This window comes from Hemitrygon akajei, chromosome 8 (genome assembly GCF_048418815.1).
Source record: "Hemitrygon akajei chromosome 8, sHemAka1.3, whole genome shotgun sequence".
Taxonomy (NCBI): Eukaryota; Metazoa; Chordata; class Chondrichthyes; order Myliobatiformes; family Dasyatidae; genus Hemitrygon; species Hemitrygon akajei.
Genome location: NC_133131.1, coordinates 145100804 through 145121706, shown reverse-complemented (window position 1 = coordinate 145121706; position 20903 = coordinate 145100804). Strand labels below are relative to the sequence as shown.

The 20903-nt window shown below is 40.8% G+C and overlaps 1 protein-coding gene across 1 annotated transcript in view; it reads right to left on the bottom strand.

The window, feature by feature from the left end:
- ccny (cyclin Y) overlaps nt 1-20903 on the bottom strand; it is a 254211-nt gene that overhangs the window by 11988 nt on the left and 221320 nt on the right. The window contains exons 4-8 of the mRNA XM_073054830.1: nt 16645-16745; nt 9273-9308; nt 9123-9180; nt 7582-7701; nt 1410-1576 (exon numbers count right to left, since the gene is read on the bottom strand). Coding sequence (XP_072910931.1) covers nt 1410-1576; nt 7582-7701; nt 9123-9180; nt 9273-9308; nt 16645-16745 — 482 coding nt within the window. The remainder of the gene's footprint in view (nt 1-1409; nt 1577-7581; nt 7702-9122; nt 9181-9272; nt 9309-16644; nt 16746-20903) is intronic.

The window sequence follows — 20903 nt, the reverse complement described above, 5'->3', positions numbered from 1 at the left end:
TGAAAAGAGAAAACTGGGAACAACTTCCATTCAAGTAACAGTGTGAATACAGTCAAGCAGTTCAAAATGTATCATGAGCAATCTCAAAAAAAAGCAATCAGGTCCTATTGGAGGCACTAAAGAACGAGCAGCAACTTGGTGAAACAGAGCTTATTAAGGAGTACACGGTTAAATAAATAAAGAGAGGATTAAGAGAGAGAGGAAAAGAAAACATAATATTACTCCCTAAATCTTCGTGTGGACATTAACTTTTAGCTCAGGAGCAGAGATTAGAGAGCAGAGAGTATGTGGTTGAAGTCTACAGTTCAGAATAATTTCTGAGATATGCCAGAAGTAAATGTGCCTCAGGGATCAGTTCTGGGATCCCTACTCTTTGTGATTTTTATAAATGACCTGGATGAGGAAGTGGAGGAATGGATTAGTAAATTTACTGATGACACAAATGTTGGGGGTGTTGTGGATAGTGTGGAGGGCTGTCAGAGGTTACAATGGGACATTGATAGGATGTAAAACTGGGCTGAGAAGTGCCAGATGGAGTTCAACCCAGATAAGTGTGAGGTGGTTCATTATGGTAGGTCAAATATGATGGCACAGTATAGCATTAATGGTAAGACTCTTGGCAGAGTGGAGAGAGATCTTGCGGTCCAAGTCCATAGGACACTCAAAGCTGCTGTGCAGGTTGACTCTGTGGTTAAGAAGGCATTCTTAATCTGTGGTTAAGACTGGCCTTCATCAAACGTGGGATTGAGTTTAAGAGCCGAGAGGTAATGTTGCAGCTGACCCTGGTCAGACCCACTTGGATTACTGTGCTCAATTCTGGTCACCTCATTATAGGAAGGTCGTGGAAACCATAGAAAGTGTGCAGAAGAGATTTACAAGTATGTTGCCTGGATTGGAGAGCATGTCTTATGAGAATAGGTTGAGTGAACTTGGCCTTTTCTCCTTGGAGCGACAGAAGATGAGAGGTGACCTGATAGAGCTGTACAGGATAATGACAGGCATTGATCGTGTGGATAGTCAGGGGCTTCTTCCCAGGGCTGAAATGGCTAGCACAAGAGGGCATAGTTTAAGGTGCTTGGAAGTAGGTACAGAGGAGATGTCAGGGGTAAGTTTACTTACACAGAGAGTGGTGAGTGTGTGGAATGGGCTGCCAGTGGCGGTGGTGGAGGCAGAAATGATAGGGTCTTTTAAGAGTCTCCTGGATAGGTACATGGAGCTTAGAAAAATAGAGGGCTATGGGTAAAGCCTAGGTAGTTCTAAGGTAGGGACATGTTCAGCACAGCTTTGTGGGCCAAAGGGCCTGTATTGTGCTGTAGGTTTTCTATGTTTCTATTATTTGGAAAGTGACTTGAGTGCTACAGCACTTTCAAATTACTACTAAATTAATTTTTGATGAAAGGCGCACTCACATATCTTCTACTGTGATATCCTTAAGGATCTGGCAGTAGTCCACGTTCCAAACAGCTTGATCATCCCAGACCTTGGATGCAAGTAAGATGGCCCCCAACACAATCCGTTTCCAGTTACTCGGGCAGATATCAATCTCTGCGTATGTCAAGAGTCGCTCAAGGTACACCTGAAAACAGTTAAGTAAAAAACAGTTCATTACTTGTACCGGTGTTCTACTTTGTAACTTTGGGGAGGGATGTAGGGAAGCATACAGGAAGCTGAACTCAGGAACTACAATGAGATCAGCCACCATCAGTCCCAATGCATCTCCATTACTCAATGTCAGATTCAGAATTAGGTTTATTACCAATGCCATATGTTGTGGACAGATAGATGGATAGATAGCCCAAAAGAGGAATAGTGAGGGTGCGTTCATGGACCATTCAGAAATCCAATGAAAGAGAGGAAAAAGTTACATTTTGAGTGTGAGCTTCAGGCTCCTGCACCTCCTCCCTGATGTTAGTAATGAAGGCGGTGAGGGTCCTTAATGATGGATGTCAACTTCTTGAGGCACCACCTTTTTAAGATGTCGTCGATGGAGGAGAGTGTTGAACCTATGATACAGGTGGCTAAGTTTACAACCCTCAGCAACCCTCTTCCATACCTGGCTCCATTTCTACATTTGTTGAGTAAAGAACTTCCTCCTAATGTCTCAGTAGGAGTTATTAGTTTTAGCTCTTAGCTAGAGGGCAAGCGGGCCTGGCTAGAAAGTTCATACTACAGCCCGGTGAGCCTTCCTGACTCTCATCCTAGCTTCATCGTTCACTGGATAAACAAGAGAATACTTGCCTAGGTTGTCAGAACAATCGTGTGGAATTGAACTTCACTGTCAGTCTTCTGCGTGGTCAGAAATGCTACATCTTGGCTATGATTTAACTGCCCTGCATAGCATACCTACTGATAACTTCCCAAATCTTTCAGAACATTCCTAAACATTTACTAACTCCAACACAGGAACAAGCAGGGTGTAAATGATCCAAAATAAATGAATTGATATTTTCACGCCACTGTAGATCTTCTCCCAGGTTACATAATATGCTACATTCATCAGGTTTTGAAAGAAAAGCTTCCTTTTACAGGCTCACTTGAAGAAGCTTTAGCTATTTCATCATTAAAGCACAATAAACTCTGAAGTGAACAAGGACAAAGAAAAATCAGTGATTCTAATTCACAGTGTTGATTCTTCTCAGAACCTGCAAAAAGAATCTGACAGACTTTTGCAGCAAGAGATATGCTAAACTCACCAGACATGTTCCAGGTGAGACCACATACCACAGTTTTACAAAAAGAAAAACAAGTAATCAATATATTATCCCACTGTAGGCATGTCATAACTAATAGTTCTGCAGACACTAGGAATGGTAAATATTTCCCATTGGCTTAGTGCTAGCTATTAATAATAATGTAAGCAGTCAGACCCAGGAGCATTTGTCCTGTTCTGTAAAATCCAGGATCCAGTCAGCACGTTTTCTGTCGGTTACAGCAGAGTGAATGCTAAAATCTAGGAAACACTCTGGAGAAAGCAAAGGAGAGTTATTTGGTCTTAATCAACCTTTTTTATTGACTCCACTATTTAGCTGATTAGTGATTGTCTGGTTGTCTGTCATAACTCACGTTGACAGTTAGATGTGTGCAGTTATACTTTAGATAGTATGAACTGCATGAAGAGGCGAGTGCAGGAGAGGTTTTAGAGTGGGACTGGGGCTGTTTCACTCTCTCAGCTTTGGAAGTCCAGGTCCAGTGGTACATGTGGTCATCACAATTGGGTCTTCCTCGGATGCACTGGATGGCCATGCCTTCTTTTGTGCTTTGTCACACCCTTTGCTCTCCACAAAGTGTTACAGAACTGTCTTTCTGGCCATTGGATCTCACTGTTGATCTCATCATCCTGTCTGCTGGAGCTGACTTCGCATGCTACGATAAGCATGCCCCTATTTCAGGGTTATAAGGCCTGCCGGCTACCCCCATCTGGTTTAGCCCGCCTGTCAGAGTGGTGTACCAGGGTGTGGCCGCTGTTGCATAGAAACAGCTACATGGAGCCACAATTGAGAACTAAGGGTCTGGTGGAGACCAAGGATGCACGAACTGCCCCAGAATTAACATAACAAGCCCCCTCACCAGAGCTGTTACTTCTGCCTGGGCACCCCATACACCAACTGGTGAAATGGAGCTAAAAGAAACTATGTAATGCATTAATTTGGCATTTTCATCACATTTTCTGGATATTCCAACAGACATCTAGTTGACAAATTACTTCTGTGAAATCCAGTTTTTAAAAAATATTTTGTGGGTAACTACAGCAGAGAAATTAGACATAACAGGCAGTATAATAAGGCGTGGAATGTTTTGCTGACAATGGTGGTGGAGGCGGATACGATAGGGTCTTTTAAGAGACTTTTGGATAGGCACATGGAGCTTAGCAAATTAGAGGGCTATAGGTAAGCCTAGTAATTTCTAAGGTAGGGACATGTTCAGCACAACTTTGTGGGCCGAAGGGCCTGAATTGCGCTGTAGGTTTTCTATGTTGCTATGTGTAAGTGGAAGAAGAGTGGAGTGGGTACAGGGTTCTGGTCATAACACAGAGACCTTACTGGCTATCTTCAAACCACACTTCAGGAATGAGTACTTGCTTGGTACTGTGCTGAAATGCCAGTCTCTGTAATGTTCTGAAACAGAAACAGTTGGAAGAACTTAGCGTGTTAGGCACCATCTATGGAGGGAAAAGGTCTACGGTCAACTTTTCAGGCCGAGACCCTGCATCAAGTCAGACAGTATGGAGGGAAGATGGCTGGTATATAAACGTGAGGCAGAGTCTGGAAAGTGATAGGTGGAAACAGACAAGAGGTGGTGCGACGGGCAGATGGAGCCATGTGGGAGAGTGGGAGGGGAGATTATTAGGACAGAAGTGATAGGTGATGGGTGAAAACATAAAAAAGGCAATGAGGGGAGGAGAGGAGGCAGAGGTGATAAGTAGGTGATAAGCTGGAACCAGATAAGGGATGGACCTGTGATATATCACTGAATTTTTAGCTGCATTAGAGGAACAAAGGGAAAGGAAACTGCTTTTGTATCTGTTGCTTTAATTAATGTGCTCAGACGAGAAGGTTCAACACATAATCTTGTGATCCAAAATAAAGGGAAAATACGTAATATCTTGAACGTGTCTTAATGTAAATACAACCAAGAGCAAATACTCCTGATTAATGAAAAACACTATAGAGGCACCAACAAGTGTGTGATTTGATAACTTGGTATAGGTAGATTGCTTTAGTTTGCAGTACTTTCACTTAAATCACATTTACTTCACTTCTTCTGTTATTAATGAATGCTGCATTTGTATAACAGAAATATGAGGACATCGACAGTCCCTGTCCCTAACAATAGAAGAAGCTGCACTGTATTTTCATCAGATCCCAGTGCGAAGGTGGTGTCGTTTCACACGTCCACTCTAAATGGCCAGGAGGGAGAGCAGAACACTGAGGATCAAATACCATTTTAATTTTTGTTACTTTATTATCTTGGGCAAATTGGTTTTGTAGATTGGTTGTTTCTCAATCTTTGTGTGTAGTTTTTCAGTGATTCTATTGTATTTCTTTGTTCTACTGTCAACGTCTGCAAAAAAAAAACGAATCTCAGGGTAGTATATGATGGTATCTATATTCTTTGATAATAAATTAACTGAAATTTGTGACTCCATCTCTGATTAATCAACTGTCAAAACTTTGAAGGAACTAGCTAGAAAGACACTGGACTTCAGAAGACATTCAGATAATTAGAAAAAAACTTGTTATTTCCATATCCAGGGGTAAGGAATCATTTTGAAATAGAGCTTAACAGCAATAGTTCAGTGATATTGGGAAGTAAACCCTTGACTCTCTATAGTGGAACTAGATGTTCTGTCTTTTTAATAAAAACCCAATGCAATGTTTTAAATTCAGGAAGAGCTTACTGATTATATAACTTTATTCTGGAGTGAAATTTGATCCTGATGCATTGGTCGAATGTCTACCTTGGCTGAAATTGTCAAAAAAAATTGATTTAAAATAAAAAAACTACTTTAGCTATCTAAAGCAAAACAAAGGTGCTGGAGAAACTCAGTAGGTCAGGCAGCATCTATAGAGAGAAATGTTTATTCATTTCAGGCCAACACCCTTCATCAGACACTAAAATACACAGTATGTTAGCTATATATTGATGTCTAACTCCTATTCAGTGTGACCACGTTCGATATATATACCACATGGTTGAGGGATTAAGACCTAACGTATAAAGCATTGGCTAGACAACACTTGGAATATTGTGAGCAGTTTTGGAGCCCTTGATTAAGAAAGAATGTGCTGGCATTGGAGGAGATACACGAGAATGATCCCAGGAATGAAAGGGTTAACATATGAGGAATGTTAAGGAGATGGAGTAGCAAACCTTCAGGCAAGTTACCAACAAATACAAGAACATGGGAGTTTTGTAATTTTCCTATTTAATGTGGGGACTTCAGGAAGCTTTTCATTATCAACATAAAAGGCATGGAGGAATATAGCAAGAAAACTGACCACGTAGCCCCTTTTGGACCTGTTTTCTCATTCTTCGAGATCAAGTTTGAGCTGAGAGAGAGAGAGAGAGAGAGGGGGAGAGGGAGAGGGAGGTAAGTTATTTGATGGACAATCGATGCTATGGCTTCTCTGCAGCTTGTTTTGAATTTACAAGGACAGCTACAGACACACAGAAACACACAGTTAGAGTCAAGATGGATTCAGTCAATGGAAGACACCAGTGAGTCGGTCGCTGGTTTAAACTTTCAGTTGCCCAACAGGGGTGAGTTGAGATCAATCCAAAGTATTGATAAATGACTCTCACAAGTTTGCTGCAACTTGACCAAGCTTGCAGGAAGAGAAGAGAGGAGAGGAAGGTTTGAAGAACAGAAGAATCCTAGTGACAAAGAGATCACTGTTTGGACTCTCTAAGTAGCCCATGAGGGGGAGTTTGTTTCCATTCGACTACGAAGGTGTGGTTGTCACTTAGTTAATCCACAGGAGTGGGTTCTCTGGTGAGGGGAAAACCTTTGTGAATACCAGGTGTGTGCTTACTCTTTTGTCTGGATGTGGTAGTTCACTGAAGAAAGGCACCCCTGTGGCAAATCACTGTTGGAGTTATTACGCTGGATCAGTGGCTATCACATTGTGTGTAATTGGGGTAACCTTGTGGAATCTACCAGTGTTTCGACCCTTGCCTGGGTGGTGGTTCCCTTGAAGATGGTCCCCTTTGTCATAAACTACTGTAGGTGATAATCCATACGTGGATTCTGTTTGAGTATCCTGTGGCCACCACTTTGAGATGTCCTGTAGCTGAATTCGGGTGTGGCACCACTTGTGTTGAAAGGATATTTGTTGAAGATCACTGTCGGTGATATTTCATGTGTGGAGTGGAACAGCTTCGGAGATAAAACCTACTGCTAATGTTATTTTGTATTGCTGTCGTGGAAGCTGTGGAATATCGATGTAATGGCCTTCTCACAACATTCGCCTTTGGATAACAAACATCTCACTTTAATCTCATGCATCTGAACTGAATTTTTCTTACATACCATCGTAAGACTCTAACTCTTGCCAACTTTGCTTGAATGAGTTTGGGAACTTTATTTACACACCTATATATGCATAACATTGCTAACTCTTGGTTTGCCTGGTTTAAGTTACTATATTACGTAGTTACTAATAAAATAGTGATTTGTTAACAGCAAAACCAGACTCCAGGTGTGTTGTATTGCTGCTGATACCTTTACAGGGTTGTGTGTACGTGACAGTGGACAAAGAAATTTTCTTGAACAGTTTGCATTTAAAGAAGGAAAGAATGAGATTTGGGAATGAAGGACAGCAAAATGGCACTTAAGAAACACTGACTGTGGTATCATATAGATACCAATCTTAGGAAAAATCTGCCCTGTTGGAGAAGAGCTAACTTCAGTGAACTGGAAAGACATCAGTTGGAATGCAATTAAAGATCAGCACAAGCTAAATGATAAATAGATTATGTTAGACCAATATGAAACTAAATGCATTCATAGCAGGCAATATTTCAGTCAACACTTTGGCCACAAGCAAGGCTAGATATGAACACTGTCCAGGAGAAACTCACCAAAGTTACAATAGCACACTCTGCAGTAAGCTGAGCTGCACTAAATAACGTTCGAACAAAACGGTAAATCTGCTTTTGCTCGGGATCATGTCGGTCATAGTCTGCTGGCATTTCTGTTTTCTGTCAAAAAGAAAGGAATTATTATACAGATCATAAAATCATAAAAGTAACCAGAAAGTCAAGGTACAAGTTTGGTGCTTTGTATAATATTATCTTGTTCCTTATGCTGCAATTCATGGATTACTGTTTCACCAGGAGCTCTCTAAATTTGGCAAGGCAGAAACTAGACAAAGGCAAAAACTAGATAGAAGGCATTAGCAGATGGGAGCGAGGTCTATGGGGAGGTTAGGTTTCACCGTAGGTGATCAAACCTACAGTACTGTTGCAAAGTCCAGGGCACATGTAATAAAACTCTGTAAAGCAACTCTGCTTTCAAAAATAATGAAACAAAAAGTTTCTAAATATCAAAAAATACTATAAATGAGTAGTAAATAGTAAAACACTAAATCAGATCAATATTTGGTGTGACCACTCATTGCCTTTAAAACGGCATCAACTCTCCTAGGTACACTGTCGTGCAGTTTAAGAAAAGTGGCTGACAAGTGCTCATGGAGCACTCGACACAGTTCTTCTGTAAACTTTGGCTGTCTCACTTGTTTTTGTCTTTCCAGATAATCCCAGACAGCCTCGATGATATTGAGATCAGGGCTCTGTGAAGGCCACGCCAATCTAAACCATATAAAAAATCTTGGGTGCCTAAGACTTTCACACAGTACTGTATCCTTCACAAGATTTTTGGGCAGCAGAGTGGCATAGCTGTACAGCTGCTGCCCCGCAGTTGTAGTGACCTGGGTTTGATCCTGACTTATGGAGTTTGAATATTGCCCACATGACTGCCTGGATTCCCATCAAATGCTCTGGTTTCTTCCCACATCCCAAAACAGTGTTAATTAGGGCACTGTAAATTCCCACCGGTAGATTCCGGCGAGGGAGGAGAAAACGACGTTAATATTGGGTGAATAAAATGGGTAAGTGTACGATTATTGTAAAATTGCTGGACATAAAAGGTATTTGGATTCATTATTTAAGGTTTTTAAGGTGGAAAGTAAAGAGAGACTTTCCTATTGTGATTGACAAGGTTCCACATTCAGCCAAGGGTGCCTGACAACAAACAGCACTTGGATTGTTCCTCAGTTCTTTCAAACGATGAAACAACAGCAGAATTAGGAAACATCTTTTTTTTTTGAAGTTCGTGTTTTGCTATCATAGTGAAGGCATTCCAAGTCACTCAGGATTGTTGTCAAATGAGGCAGCAACGAAGGCAGAGCAGATCTGTTTCTTTGTGTAAAGGCTGAGGGACAGCAGCGGTTGGGACAGAAGAATGGTCGTCTTCATCAAGCATGGTTTGATGAGGTGAATGACAATGAAGGGGTTTAAACAAGGGAAAAAGACTTGAGGGACTGTGAGCCTTGGTTAGCATCATCCTATCTCAAAACTGAGATCATTCTACATAGCAGTAAACACAGACCAAAAATACTAACCGACAATGGGTGGAGCTTCTCATCAAATATATCTAATAACATCCGTCCATCTGAATCTCTGAGGAAAGAAAGTGACAGCGATTTTGGATTGTGATGACAAATAAAGAATCAATAACAGTCCAAATTAATTGTTTCAAAATACCAACCTACCTGTTCCTGATGTGGTAATATATTGCAAGAGCTACACTATAAAGAAAAAGAAGTTTTAGCATCAGTGTTTGAGAACATCAATAGTCTTAAATTGTAGACGACACCATCATTAATATCAACTGCCTATCATCCGCAAACTGAACCTGCTGACACAGGATGAGCTAAACTGTCTTTGTGCATATACAATTATTTTAGCACAAACATTTGATGCTCTGCCAATGAAAGGATTCAATTGCAAGTTTAATTGAAGGTCACAAAATTCAGACTTTTATCAAACTCCCCAAAGAATTGACAGAAGACTGAACTACATGGATAACTTCACTCCCATCAGCTCTAAACTGATTCCATAACCTATGGATTGACTTTCAAAGACTCTACAAAGCATGTTCTCAGTATGATGTATTTACTTATTTATCTATCTATCAATCTATCCATTAATTAATTTTTTTTGGTATTTGCACAGATTTTCTTCTTTTGCGCTTTGGCTGTTTGTGGAGTTGTATTTCTTTGTTCCACCGTGAATACCTGCAAGAAAATGAATTTCAGGGCTGTATATAGTGACATTAATGTACTTCGTTAATAAATTTACTCTGAACTATAGAAAGACAGCATCTGAAAATCTATATTGTATTTGGAGATTTGCTGAACTGCAATACTGCGGTTTTGTAATAAGAATCGTGGTGTGCAATTTTCATAAATGTTTCATAGCTTAAACCTCAATCATGCACTTTCCCAGAATAGAACAAACAAGCAGAGGGAGCTGCAGCAACATTGAAGAGACATGGTGGAAAGTTTACACTGGAAAGAAAACTTCGGCTCTGAAATTCCAGTGAGATTCCTTGATTTATCATAATGGCTTCAGCAGAGTCCTGAGGGACAAGGTTTGAAGCAGCCAATTTTTGCCATTTCATTAGGGCATTTCTGATGGTCTTGAGAAGCCAAAGAGATTCCCTGAAGTATTTGAAAGCACACTAGCAGAATATTAGAACACAAATAAAGGCATATTAATTTAGAGTCTCTAAGTTTCAACGGTTAATGGGACAAACTCCAAAGTACTGCTGCATTGATTCCATGGTCAGATTGGGAGCCTGGAGGCCAAGGCCGGTGGCAAGGAACAAAATATCTTGGAGATAGCCCAGCGAAGCAGCTTTGAACCTTAGAATGACAGCATTTTGAAAATCTATCCTCGTATTTGGAGATTTGAGGGAAGAGATTAATGTCACATTCTGCTGAAGTGCAATACTGGTTATGGATGAAAAGGAGTGACGGCAGCTGGGCTCTAAAATGACCCGTGGGTGGCCAGATGTGAAGGCGGGTGCACCTGGGACGCCGGGTCGCACTGTTGAGCCCTCTGGAGATGTAGTGGGCTTAAATTAATGAAACATCTAAGAGGGGAGATGTTATGACCTTATGACCCCTTGGAAACATCTGCCACCCATAAGGCCCCACTTCAAGATCTCTATGCTATGACCCGAGTTAGGATCTGCTTATCAAAGGGATTGAAATATCTAGTCCTATGAGCATGAGCATTGAGAAAACTGTTTGTTGATGCATTTGGTAATTCTCAGTGTTTTTATTATCACTCCGCAAAACGCAGTGGATTTTTCTTATGGATACTGCTGTTAAAATCGGCACCTCAGGGCCTTCTTTAATTAATACTAAAATATTTTGCAGAATTCAAGCACTAAAATCTCCACTCACAATCTCAGAAAGTGGGTAGTAGGTTCTTCTCCCTAATCTCTTGAACTTTCAGCTAAAGCCACTTAACGGTGGATGTGGGTGAGGCGGTTCATGCAAATACCAAAAGAAGAAAAAAAAATCAGACTGCTGTTCTCAGGTTTTTCATAGCAAGGGGCACTATACATATTTTGAACAGATTTAATTCAAGAACAGTAATTTCTTAAAGCATTCATGGCAAAGAGCTCATTAATGACAGCAAGTAGATTATTCCAGGGATGGTCCAAGGTTCTGTTTCCCTTGAAGTCAAATTCAAGGTCAATAAAGTTGGATGGGGGTGGAGCGGGGGGTGAAGGGAAACAGACTGCCTCTGCTAATTCTTAGCCGAGTTCTTACATCCATTACACTGTCTAAGATCACGTTTGTCATCTGAAAGACATGTGGGCATCAACATGTGAATAAAGACAGAACATTACTGTTAGCTCCACACACAAAATGCTGGAGGAACTCAGCAGGGATAAACAGTCAACATTTCAGACTGAGAGCTTTCATCACAATACTGTTAGCCAGTGGAGAAAGAACTATAACCCTTCAGTTTGTGCTCAAAAGTGAAAAGAAAACCCAGTCTTTGAAGCCATTGCTTATGTGATTCCAATTTTAAAGGAATTTGATAGAAAGTTAATGGGACAACAGTTCCTTCTCACTAAGAGCTTTCAATGACCTGTATAAACTGTAAAGTAATTGAAAAAGTGTGATTTCGGTAAATATCCCAAATACATAGATCATCAAAAACGTAGAGGACTTGTATTAAGGCCACTGAAGTATCTATTGGAGAACATTTCTGTCATAGCTGACAATGACAGTATTTATCACCTTTCCCCAATTACCCCTGAACTGCAGAAACTGTTAGAAGCCAACCACTCTGGTGAATCTGCACTCACATGAAAGCTAGACCAGGCCAGGATGACAGAATTCCTCCTCAGAGCACACTAGTGAACCAGATAACAGCAATCTGACAGTTTCACTGTTACTGTTAATGAGACTAGTATTAATCCAGATTTATTAATTTGCTTGAATTTAAATTGCCTCATCTGCCAGATGGCAGCTCAACTCATCCTTCTAAATCAATGGCACAGACCTCCAGTCACTGTTCTGACAACAATACCACTGTACTTGGATTCTGTAACCCCACTACCTTCTTACAGAGAGTAATGCATCTTTGGTATTTTCCACTCGAGAGTGCTTGAGGCTAGATCATTATATGTATAACAAGTGCAAGTGGATTTCTTTTACTATCAGGCAATGAGGATTGTGGGATTTGACACAGAGGAGGAATTGACACCTAGGTTATATCAGCTATGATCATACTGAATGACAGGGCAGTACTGTACGAGCAAGGTGGCCCCTTTTGTCTTATATCTCTGGTTCAACTAGATTAAGTATAGTTCTGGAAAATGTGAAGACAAAATTGGGGGAGAGCAAATGTTTTCAGGCTGAAAATTAACTCAGCAAAAATAAATCGGAAACGGCTACTTGAAGGTTATGCATTACTGGAGCACCCCGTGGAACTTAAGAGGGTTGCGGCAAACATATTGCACAAAAGAAAAACAGCTCAATGGATGATAAGACCCATGGAAAGCAGGATTCGCAAAAGAAGCCTAGGATAGACATGGCAAAGTACTACATAAACCGAGACATACATCGAAACTATAGAGCTTAAATCAAAAAGACATAGAATGAATAATTACTCACAAATAAACTCAAAGAAAAATTAGATGTTTCACGAGTACATAAAGATAAATAGGATGACTAAGAGTAGAAATTATTGAAATCGGGATAAACATTTTCAGGTAAGTGTCAGCATCTACGAATACAGGTAAATTTAATTGAGATGTAGCACGGGTTGTCAAAATGGGAGAGAAATATAGAGGTTCACAGTTATTTTCAAATACTCCCTGGAAACAAGAGTAGTGCCAAAGAATTGTAGAGTGACCAAGTGTTATTTTAAAAGCAAGGTAAGCAAAAAGCAAGTAAATACAGGCCTGGAGTTAAAAAAAACCCTGCAGATGCTGGAGATCAAAAATTATAATTGAAAATGTTGGAAATACTTAGCAGGTTAGGCAACATCTACAGAGAGCAAAACAGATTTAATGTTTCAGGCTGATGACATTTTAATCAGATTTTCCCAAGAAATCTTTGGAATGGGTATGGATCCAGATAAAACCAGGAGTACAAATTTCCAATGTGCAAATAATTTAAAAGTTTTGGGGTGTGGTTGAGTGTGGGAGAAAAAGTTTTTAATGGCATGAAGGTTTTGATAGACTGGACATTTGGGGGAAAAAAGTGACAAATGGAATTCAGTTCAGAGAGTGTATGACAGTGTATTTGGGGAGGTTATGCAGGGCAAAGAATCAATCAAAAATAATGCTGGAAGCAGGTCAAAAACATGACCACAAGAGATTCTGCAGATGCTTTAAGTCCAGAGTAATACATGCAAAATGCTGGAGGAACTCAGCAGGTCAGGCAGCATGAGTGGGGAGAGAAAAGGAGTTGACAAGTCAAGGACAATTTAACAGAATTGGAGCAGTCATAAGTGTGCTTAAAATTGCATGGAAAGAATGATGGACTAACCAAGTTGTAGAGATAATTAATTCAAAAACACAGTTGGGACAAGAAAATACATATAACAAAAATGAACAAAGGTACAGTAGCATGTGAAAAAGTAATTTCCCAGAGCAAGCTCCAAGGGTTGTAATGTGTCTGGTCGGAGAACAACCCGTTGTTCCTTCAGCGTATCCTGAGCATCGTTAGATCAATAAAGGAAGCCGAGGTCAGAGAGGGAGTGGGATGGAGAATTAAAATGACAGCAATAGTTGACAGTCACCCTTATTCTATAAAATGGTCAATCAACCTGCATTTAGTTCCTCCAGTGCAGAGGAGACCACACTGTGAGCACCAAATGCAGTTCACAAGCCTTCCTGCTACAGTCCCCAGAGAAACAATACCAAGAACAAGTTGCCTGTTCTCTCAGCTGAGGAATGATGAGCAGCACAGATGAAAAGACATTTAAAGACAAACGGAAATAAACTTAACTAGTGTCTTGTCAGCTGAGGCACAATCTACTGCTGCTCATGTTAAGAGAAGCATTTAAAACTTCACAGCATTCAACTCTGGACATGGTTCAATTGAGTTACTGCACTCCAAATCTTGGACAGCAGATGGCGGCCTTTACACTTGGAATTAGCCAGCATGTCCAGACGAAACAGATTGCAGAGAGAAGTGCATCTCAGAGCAGGTATGCTCAGGAAGCAATCACATTTACAATGAGCATTCAAAAAACCCCTCTTCATACTCTAGTAAGTGTAGAGTATATTCCAGGGTGAATGTAATGGCAAGATACATCTTTCTGCTCTCTTACTTTGGCATTTGACTGTGAAGGAGAGAGCAAAGTTTTAAAGAGGGACTGAAATGGGAAAAGAGCAGCTTGAAGTTGCTTCTTCCTTCAGGATGATCTTTGACCACTGATATACTTCATTTAAAGAGAGAAAAGTGCATGTTTTTATAATATTTATGAAGGCAAATTTAACCCTCTGACAAAGGTTAAATTAGTTGTGCACCAATACATTTAAGTTCAGAGTAAAATTTATCAGAGTACAGACATATCACCACGTAAAACCCTAATATTCTTTCACCTGAGGGCATCCTCAGCATATATGTAAAACAGTAACTGTAAACAGGAACAATAACAGAGCAAGAGCAGAGAAGACAACAAACAGTGCAAATGCGAATATAAATAAATAGCAATTAATAACAAGATAAGGATTTAGTTCACATCCTTTGGAACCGAGGAGCAACTCTGGGCAACTGGTACAATAAAGTACTAAATTCCTACCCACAGCATTCGTTAATATAAATACTTTTCACTTTGACCACTCCTCTGACTGTTGTGAAATAAATAAATTTATCGTAATTATTTATTTATTGAGATTCAGTGCAGAATGATCCCTCTGTCTCTCTAATTTACAATGGCCAGCTAGCCCTGATTTAATCCCAGCCTAATTACGGGACAATTTACAATGACCAATGAACCTAGCAACTGGTACATCTTTGGACTGTGGGAGGAAACCAGAGCACCCAGAGGAAACCCACACGGCCACGGGAAGAATGTACAAACTCCTTACAGACACCGGCAGGAAATGAACCCGGGTCACTGGTACGGTAAAGTGTTGTGCTAAGCACTACGCTACCATGCCACTCCTCCTTATCTTGAGACCCCCCCCCCCCAGTCACAAACTGATCTCAAAACAGTTGCTTCGCATGCCATGCATTAAAGCAAAGATGGCCTAATCCTGCCAATTTCAGACCAGAAGCTTTGCTGATTGCAAATTGTTCTCGACTGGTGCCAGTCAACATGTAGTTAGCTCTGATTGTACTGCTATTAAAATGGTATATTCATGATGGTCAAAGGCAGTGGGAATCTGTGCATGACATACAGGCTGACAAAGGAGTGAAGTTAGAAGGTGCTGGTTAATGTGGTTAAATAGATGAAAGGTCTGAAAGAGTAGACTACAAGCCAACAACTGCAGCCTCGTGAGAGTGTTAAGATCTATTCATGACAATGATAAGAAATATTTAAAAGTGTATATATATATATATATATATACACACACACACACACACACACATCCAATGAGAGTTCACCAAACTTCCTACACAAGTTGTTCTGAGGAAGGTCACTGAGTTGAAAAGCTAATTCTCCTTAGATAACACAAGAACTGCTGGGCACTGCTAAGACTTTGTGTTTTTATATCGTACACACCCACTTCCCTTAAATGTTCACTGATGGAAAACATTTACAGCCAAGCACAGAGGAAGGCTTAGAGCTACCAACTCAACATGAACCACTGCTGCAAAGCCTAAGTTATCCAACACTAGAAGTGCACTTGCTCACATATGCTCATGATTTAAAAAGCCATTCAGCCCAACAAACCTCTACCAAAGCATTCTTGTCATTTCAATTTCCCCATAATCTATTCTTACACACTGGCACCATGATAGTGTAGCGGTTAGCATGTCATTATTACAGCTATGCAGATCCAGAGTTCACCTGGGAGGAGTTTGTACTTTCTCCCCATGACTGTGTGGGATTCCTCCAGGTAATCCAGTTTCCTCCCACAGTCCAACAATAAACTGGTTAGTAGGTCAATAGGATCATTGTAAATTGTCCTGGATTAGGCTAGGATTAAATATTAAATAGGTGGGTTGCTAGGCAGCACAGCTCATTGGGTCAGAAGAGTCTGTTTCAGGAGGGAGGGAGGGAATGAGGGGGAGAATGAGGGAGGGAGGGAGGGATGGATAAATAGACTCACCTTGCCCCCCACATGAGGTAAGTTAGTTGTTTCTTACTGTGCCTTCATAAAAACAACACATCTATCAAACTAGATGATGCTAATGGCCAAATGATATCACAGACAAGACAGTAATCACTAAACTGTGTGTTGGGTTATCTTGAATGGAAGGCAACATATCAAATATCTAATGAATTAACATATTGAGAAGCTTAAGTTTAAAGACAAATTTGGCTACAATCCATTCTTCAGTCTTCCATGTTGGATTACGATCTGAATTCTAATTATGAATGTTTAGACAAGACCATAAAGGAGACATTGTCCCATTGGGCCCTTTTGGAACTCACCATTTGATGGTATATTTGAGATTTGGCTGACTGACTGTACTGTCATCAAGGAATATGGTGGAGCAGGAGCTATATTTCCTTCTCATCTGCCCTGGAGGATGCTGGAAAACAAGATATAAATTAGACAAAACTGGCCAGCCTCTCATGCCACATTCATTACATGCAAACAAAAGTCCCTTCACAATCAAGCATTGACTCTACCGATACATGCTTCACACTCCACAAGGCTTCAGCAAACGAATTGTCAGAACATCCCATGAAGTGGAACCCCATTTTCTCTCAAAGAAACAAGCCTACAGTTTACATTTCACAGAGTGACCTAAACTACTCTCTATACACCTTTGCCTTTTAGTTGCAACCCTAAACGACCCATTAAAACCAATCAGATGATGGGTCCTGCACCAGCTGAATACTGAGGAATCAATCTTATCGAGTCTCTGCTCCAGCATGGGAAGCAATGGATTCAGCCAGCCAAGCCCCTCAGCAAAGTCAGAACACCCACAATTACCAGCAGATGTAAGATGTTCCGGTCTTGCTTTTACTTAAAGGCAGATGCCAGAATTTTCACTCAGAAAATTTGTAGAAGAACATTTATAAAATGTTCTGAGACATTTGAATTTTTTACTTGTTTTCACACATACATTTTTTACACAACTTCAATTCTGACAGCTTCTAAAATGCCCGCAAATGTCAAGGACATTTTAAGATAGTAAATAACACATCAAAGCCAGTTAAACTGGGAGCTGGTTTTACTTTTGGAATATATTTAGTGGACAGAACTTCCTCAGTGCAATACTGAAGCCACTGCCACCTTTCATAGCACACCTCAGGTGTCCAGGATACAACTCGCTGACAACACAGGGAGGGTAAGAACGAGCACAGAGCACTGGTACGGTGAATGGGCTGGAAGGTACTGGTCCACAAAGTCGAGTTAACTGCCTGTTGTCCCACTGTTTAAATACACTCCAGTTCTCCATTTATAACTTTCACTTTCAAGACCACACATTAAATTGAGATGTCTGAATATACTCTGTTCTGTCCACGGTAACTCAGAATATATTTCTTGGCTGATTGCTTTCATTACAGTGGCCCACATCTCAGCTTTTATCTCATCATCTCCATCTTATCATTTCAGTATATTCCATTTGCAACATGGTAGCGTAGCAGTTAATGCAATGTCTTACAGCAGCCAGCTGTAACATTGGGGTCTGATTCCTGACGCTGTCCGTAAGGAGTCTGTACCTTCTCCCCGTGACCAGATGGAGCTCCTCTGGGTTCTCCGGTTTCCCCCCATATCTCAAAGGGTTTGTGAGCTGCGGGCACGTTAAGTTGGTGCCAGAAGCATGGTGACATTTGCAGTACAATCCTCACTGACTTGACGCAAACAACACATTTCACTGTATGTTTATACTATACATGTGACAAATAAAGCTAATCTTTCTCGCTATCTTTCCATTGTGCATTTTCTTTGTGCCCTACCACTTATCCCAAGCTATCATTGCTGAAGCACTTCAACATAGGAAAGCTAATGTTGGTCCTTGTTCATGGACAGCTAACTTTGTCCTCTTGTCCAAAAAGTAGAGATAAGCCTGGAAACTGCCTTACCTCAGTGGTGGGGAAGTTGTTAGTAAAAAGATTCTGAGGGGCAGCATTTATGCTGACTTGGATATGCAGAGTGTGATTAGGAGTCATCAGCATGATTTTGTACAGGGGAGATCATGCCTCACAAATCTGATGTTGAGTTCTTTGAGGAGGTGACCTAGAAAGCCCATGAAAGCAGAGAAGCAGACATGGCTTACTTGGTCCAGTAAAACCTCAGACAAGACCCCACATGGTAGGGTGTCCAGGAGGTTTATACAAAAGGAATCTGAGGTATGTTGGCAACCAAAATTGGCTTGGTAGTAGAAGGCAAAGGGCAGTGAAAAGTGGGCATCTTACTGAATGGAGATCTGTACCAATGATGTATCACAGGGAATGGAACTGGGACCTTTATTCTTTTTTTCAAAATAAATATAAAGTACTCAGGTGGTAATACAGGGCATATAATTAATAAGATAGTGAGACAATCATAATCATCTAAGGATATAATGGGACGTACATCAACTGGAAAGTTAGGTGGAATGATGGTAAATGGAATTTAACCCAGACAAGTGTCTGGTAATGGATGTTGGGAAATCAAATTCTGTTAGGGATTGTAGGAGCATTGATGTGCAGAGGCCTTGCGGTGCAAACCCACGGCCCCCTGAAGGCGGTGATGCAGGTGCACAGGTTACTGGCCAAGGCACTGAGTACAAGAGATGGCATGTCATGATGCAGCTGTGCAAAACAGTGGTTACACTGCACTTGGAGCATAGTGTATGGGTAATTCTAGTAGCCACAGTTCATGAAGGATTACTTAGCAACAGTGATTCACCAGGACATCCGGGAATAGGGGGGGGGGGGGGTAGTTATAAGGATAGATTTACTGGGCTTATTCCCATTGGAATGAAAGCGGGTGTGTGAGGGCATAAAAAGATTGATAAAATTGTGGTGCACGGATTGAAATAGATGGCCACAGCCTTTTTCCTCTGATCTCTGAAAACCTCCGTCTGCTTTATTTGCCTGTCTCTCCCCCCTGCAACCATATTTACCACGGTACTCCAGAGGATGCAACGAGTTCAGAGTTAAGATTACCTGCTGAAAACAGGGCAGGTTTAAAATGCGACATCAGAGGATAACAAAACCTGGGATCAGAGGGTGTTTGGATAAGATCAACCATGACCAAATATAAGCAGTTCAATGTAATTAAAGGAAAGGAAGAAAACACCGAGGGTATGGAAGAGAAATGATAATGAAAAACCAAGTTTGCACTAGGAGATTGAAATACAGAAATTCAGCCTCCTCAGGACTTGGGTATTTGCTGAGTAGCAGAGCTCCCAGGCTATTGGATGTTATTTCTATTAATATCCAAACTCATTTTTAATTTACCTTTTTTACTTGTTTCTCATTAGTGACAGATTTTCCAGTTGATGCAGTAAGCTTAGGGGAGCAGGAGAGAGAACCTGTTAAGGTTCAGCTTGTATGCTTCATACTGACCCCTGGTATTCTCAACCCCAACCCCAGTCTCCAGTCTCAAAACCCGACCCATGGCCCTGACCCTGGAACCAACTGCACACTCACACTCTTGTCCACTCACAGTCCAGTTCCCTCGCTTGCATTTTGGAGCCACCTGCCAAACCATCTGGATTTCCAAAGAATCAAAAGTCAGGTTGTCAGAGGTTTATTGTACAGGGCTTGGGAGGCTGACAATTTGGCAGGAATGCAATGATAATAACGTCAAAAAGGGGATGGGGTGTCAGTGGATGTAGGAATGGACATGAATGAAAGGATGTCCATCCAATGTGAATAAAAAACAAATATCAAGGCCAGATGGAGTAGGTCACTCGGGGGAAACCACAAAAGCATGCTCTCACTCCATAAACTTCAGCTTCAGGCTGAGAAAATGAGAGCACAAGTAATCCATCATACTTAAAATCATGTATTTCTATAAATGTGATTTCCCATAGGAAGGGGGTGGGTCAAACTCGTTGGTAGATGAGCACTGATAATTTCCCTTGGCAATGTTGGTACAATAGGAACAGGGCAAACATGAAACAAAGAGAGTACTAGAGACAGAGAGCTGGAACAGGGGAGGGAAAGCAAAGGAGAGAGGGGACAGAAAGAAAGAGACAGAGAAAGAGAGGGGAGACAGACAGACACACACACAAAAAAATGAGAATCTTTTTAATAGTAACACAATGCATACAAGTACTTCATTCACTGCACAAAGACATAATTGACATCAAAAGATCAACTAGCAATCAAAATGTCTGACAGGTTGTCCCTGGAGTATTTTAAACACCTGGAGAGTAGAAAATACAAAGATACAGTTGAAGTTATAAACCTTCCGAACACCCAGGGTTCTACTCAAGTGGGAATTTGGCATCGTGACATGAAATCTTAATTAAGCTGAATTGTATTCAAGTAATATTTCCAGTGGTACCAATGACAGATAGTCAGAAATATACATAGGAAAATCATGCTTATGCATAAAGTAACACAATCATTATTAATAAAACATGACAATCATGTTTGTCACTCTGTTAGTTTACTGCCAAGCATTTCAGAGGCAGTACTTTACTGATGGTTATCTTCCATCTTTTGTTCATTCAGCAGCAACAGCAGTTTGCCTTCAAAACCACCATTTATAGGAATGATATCTTGCACTATTGCATGGCTAT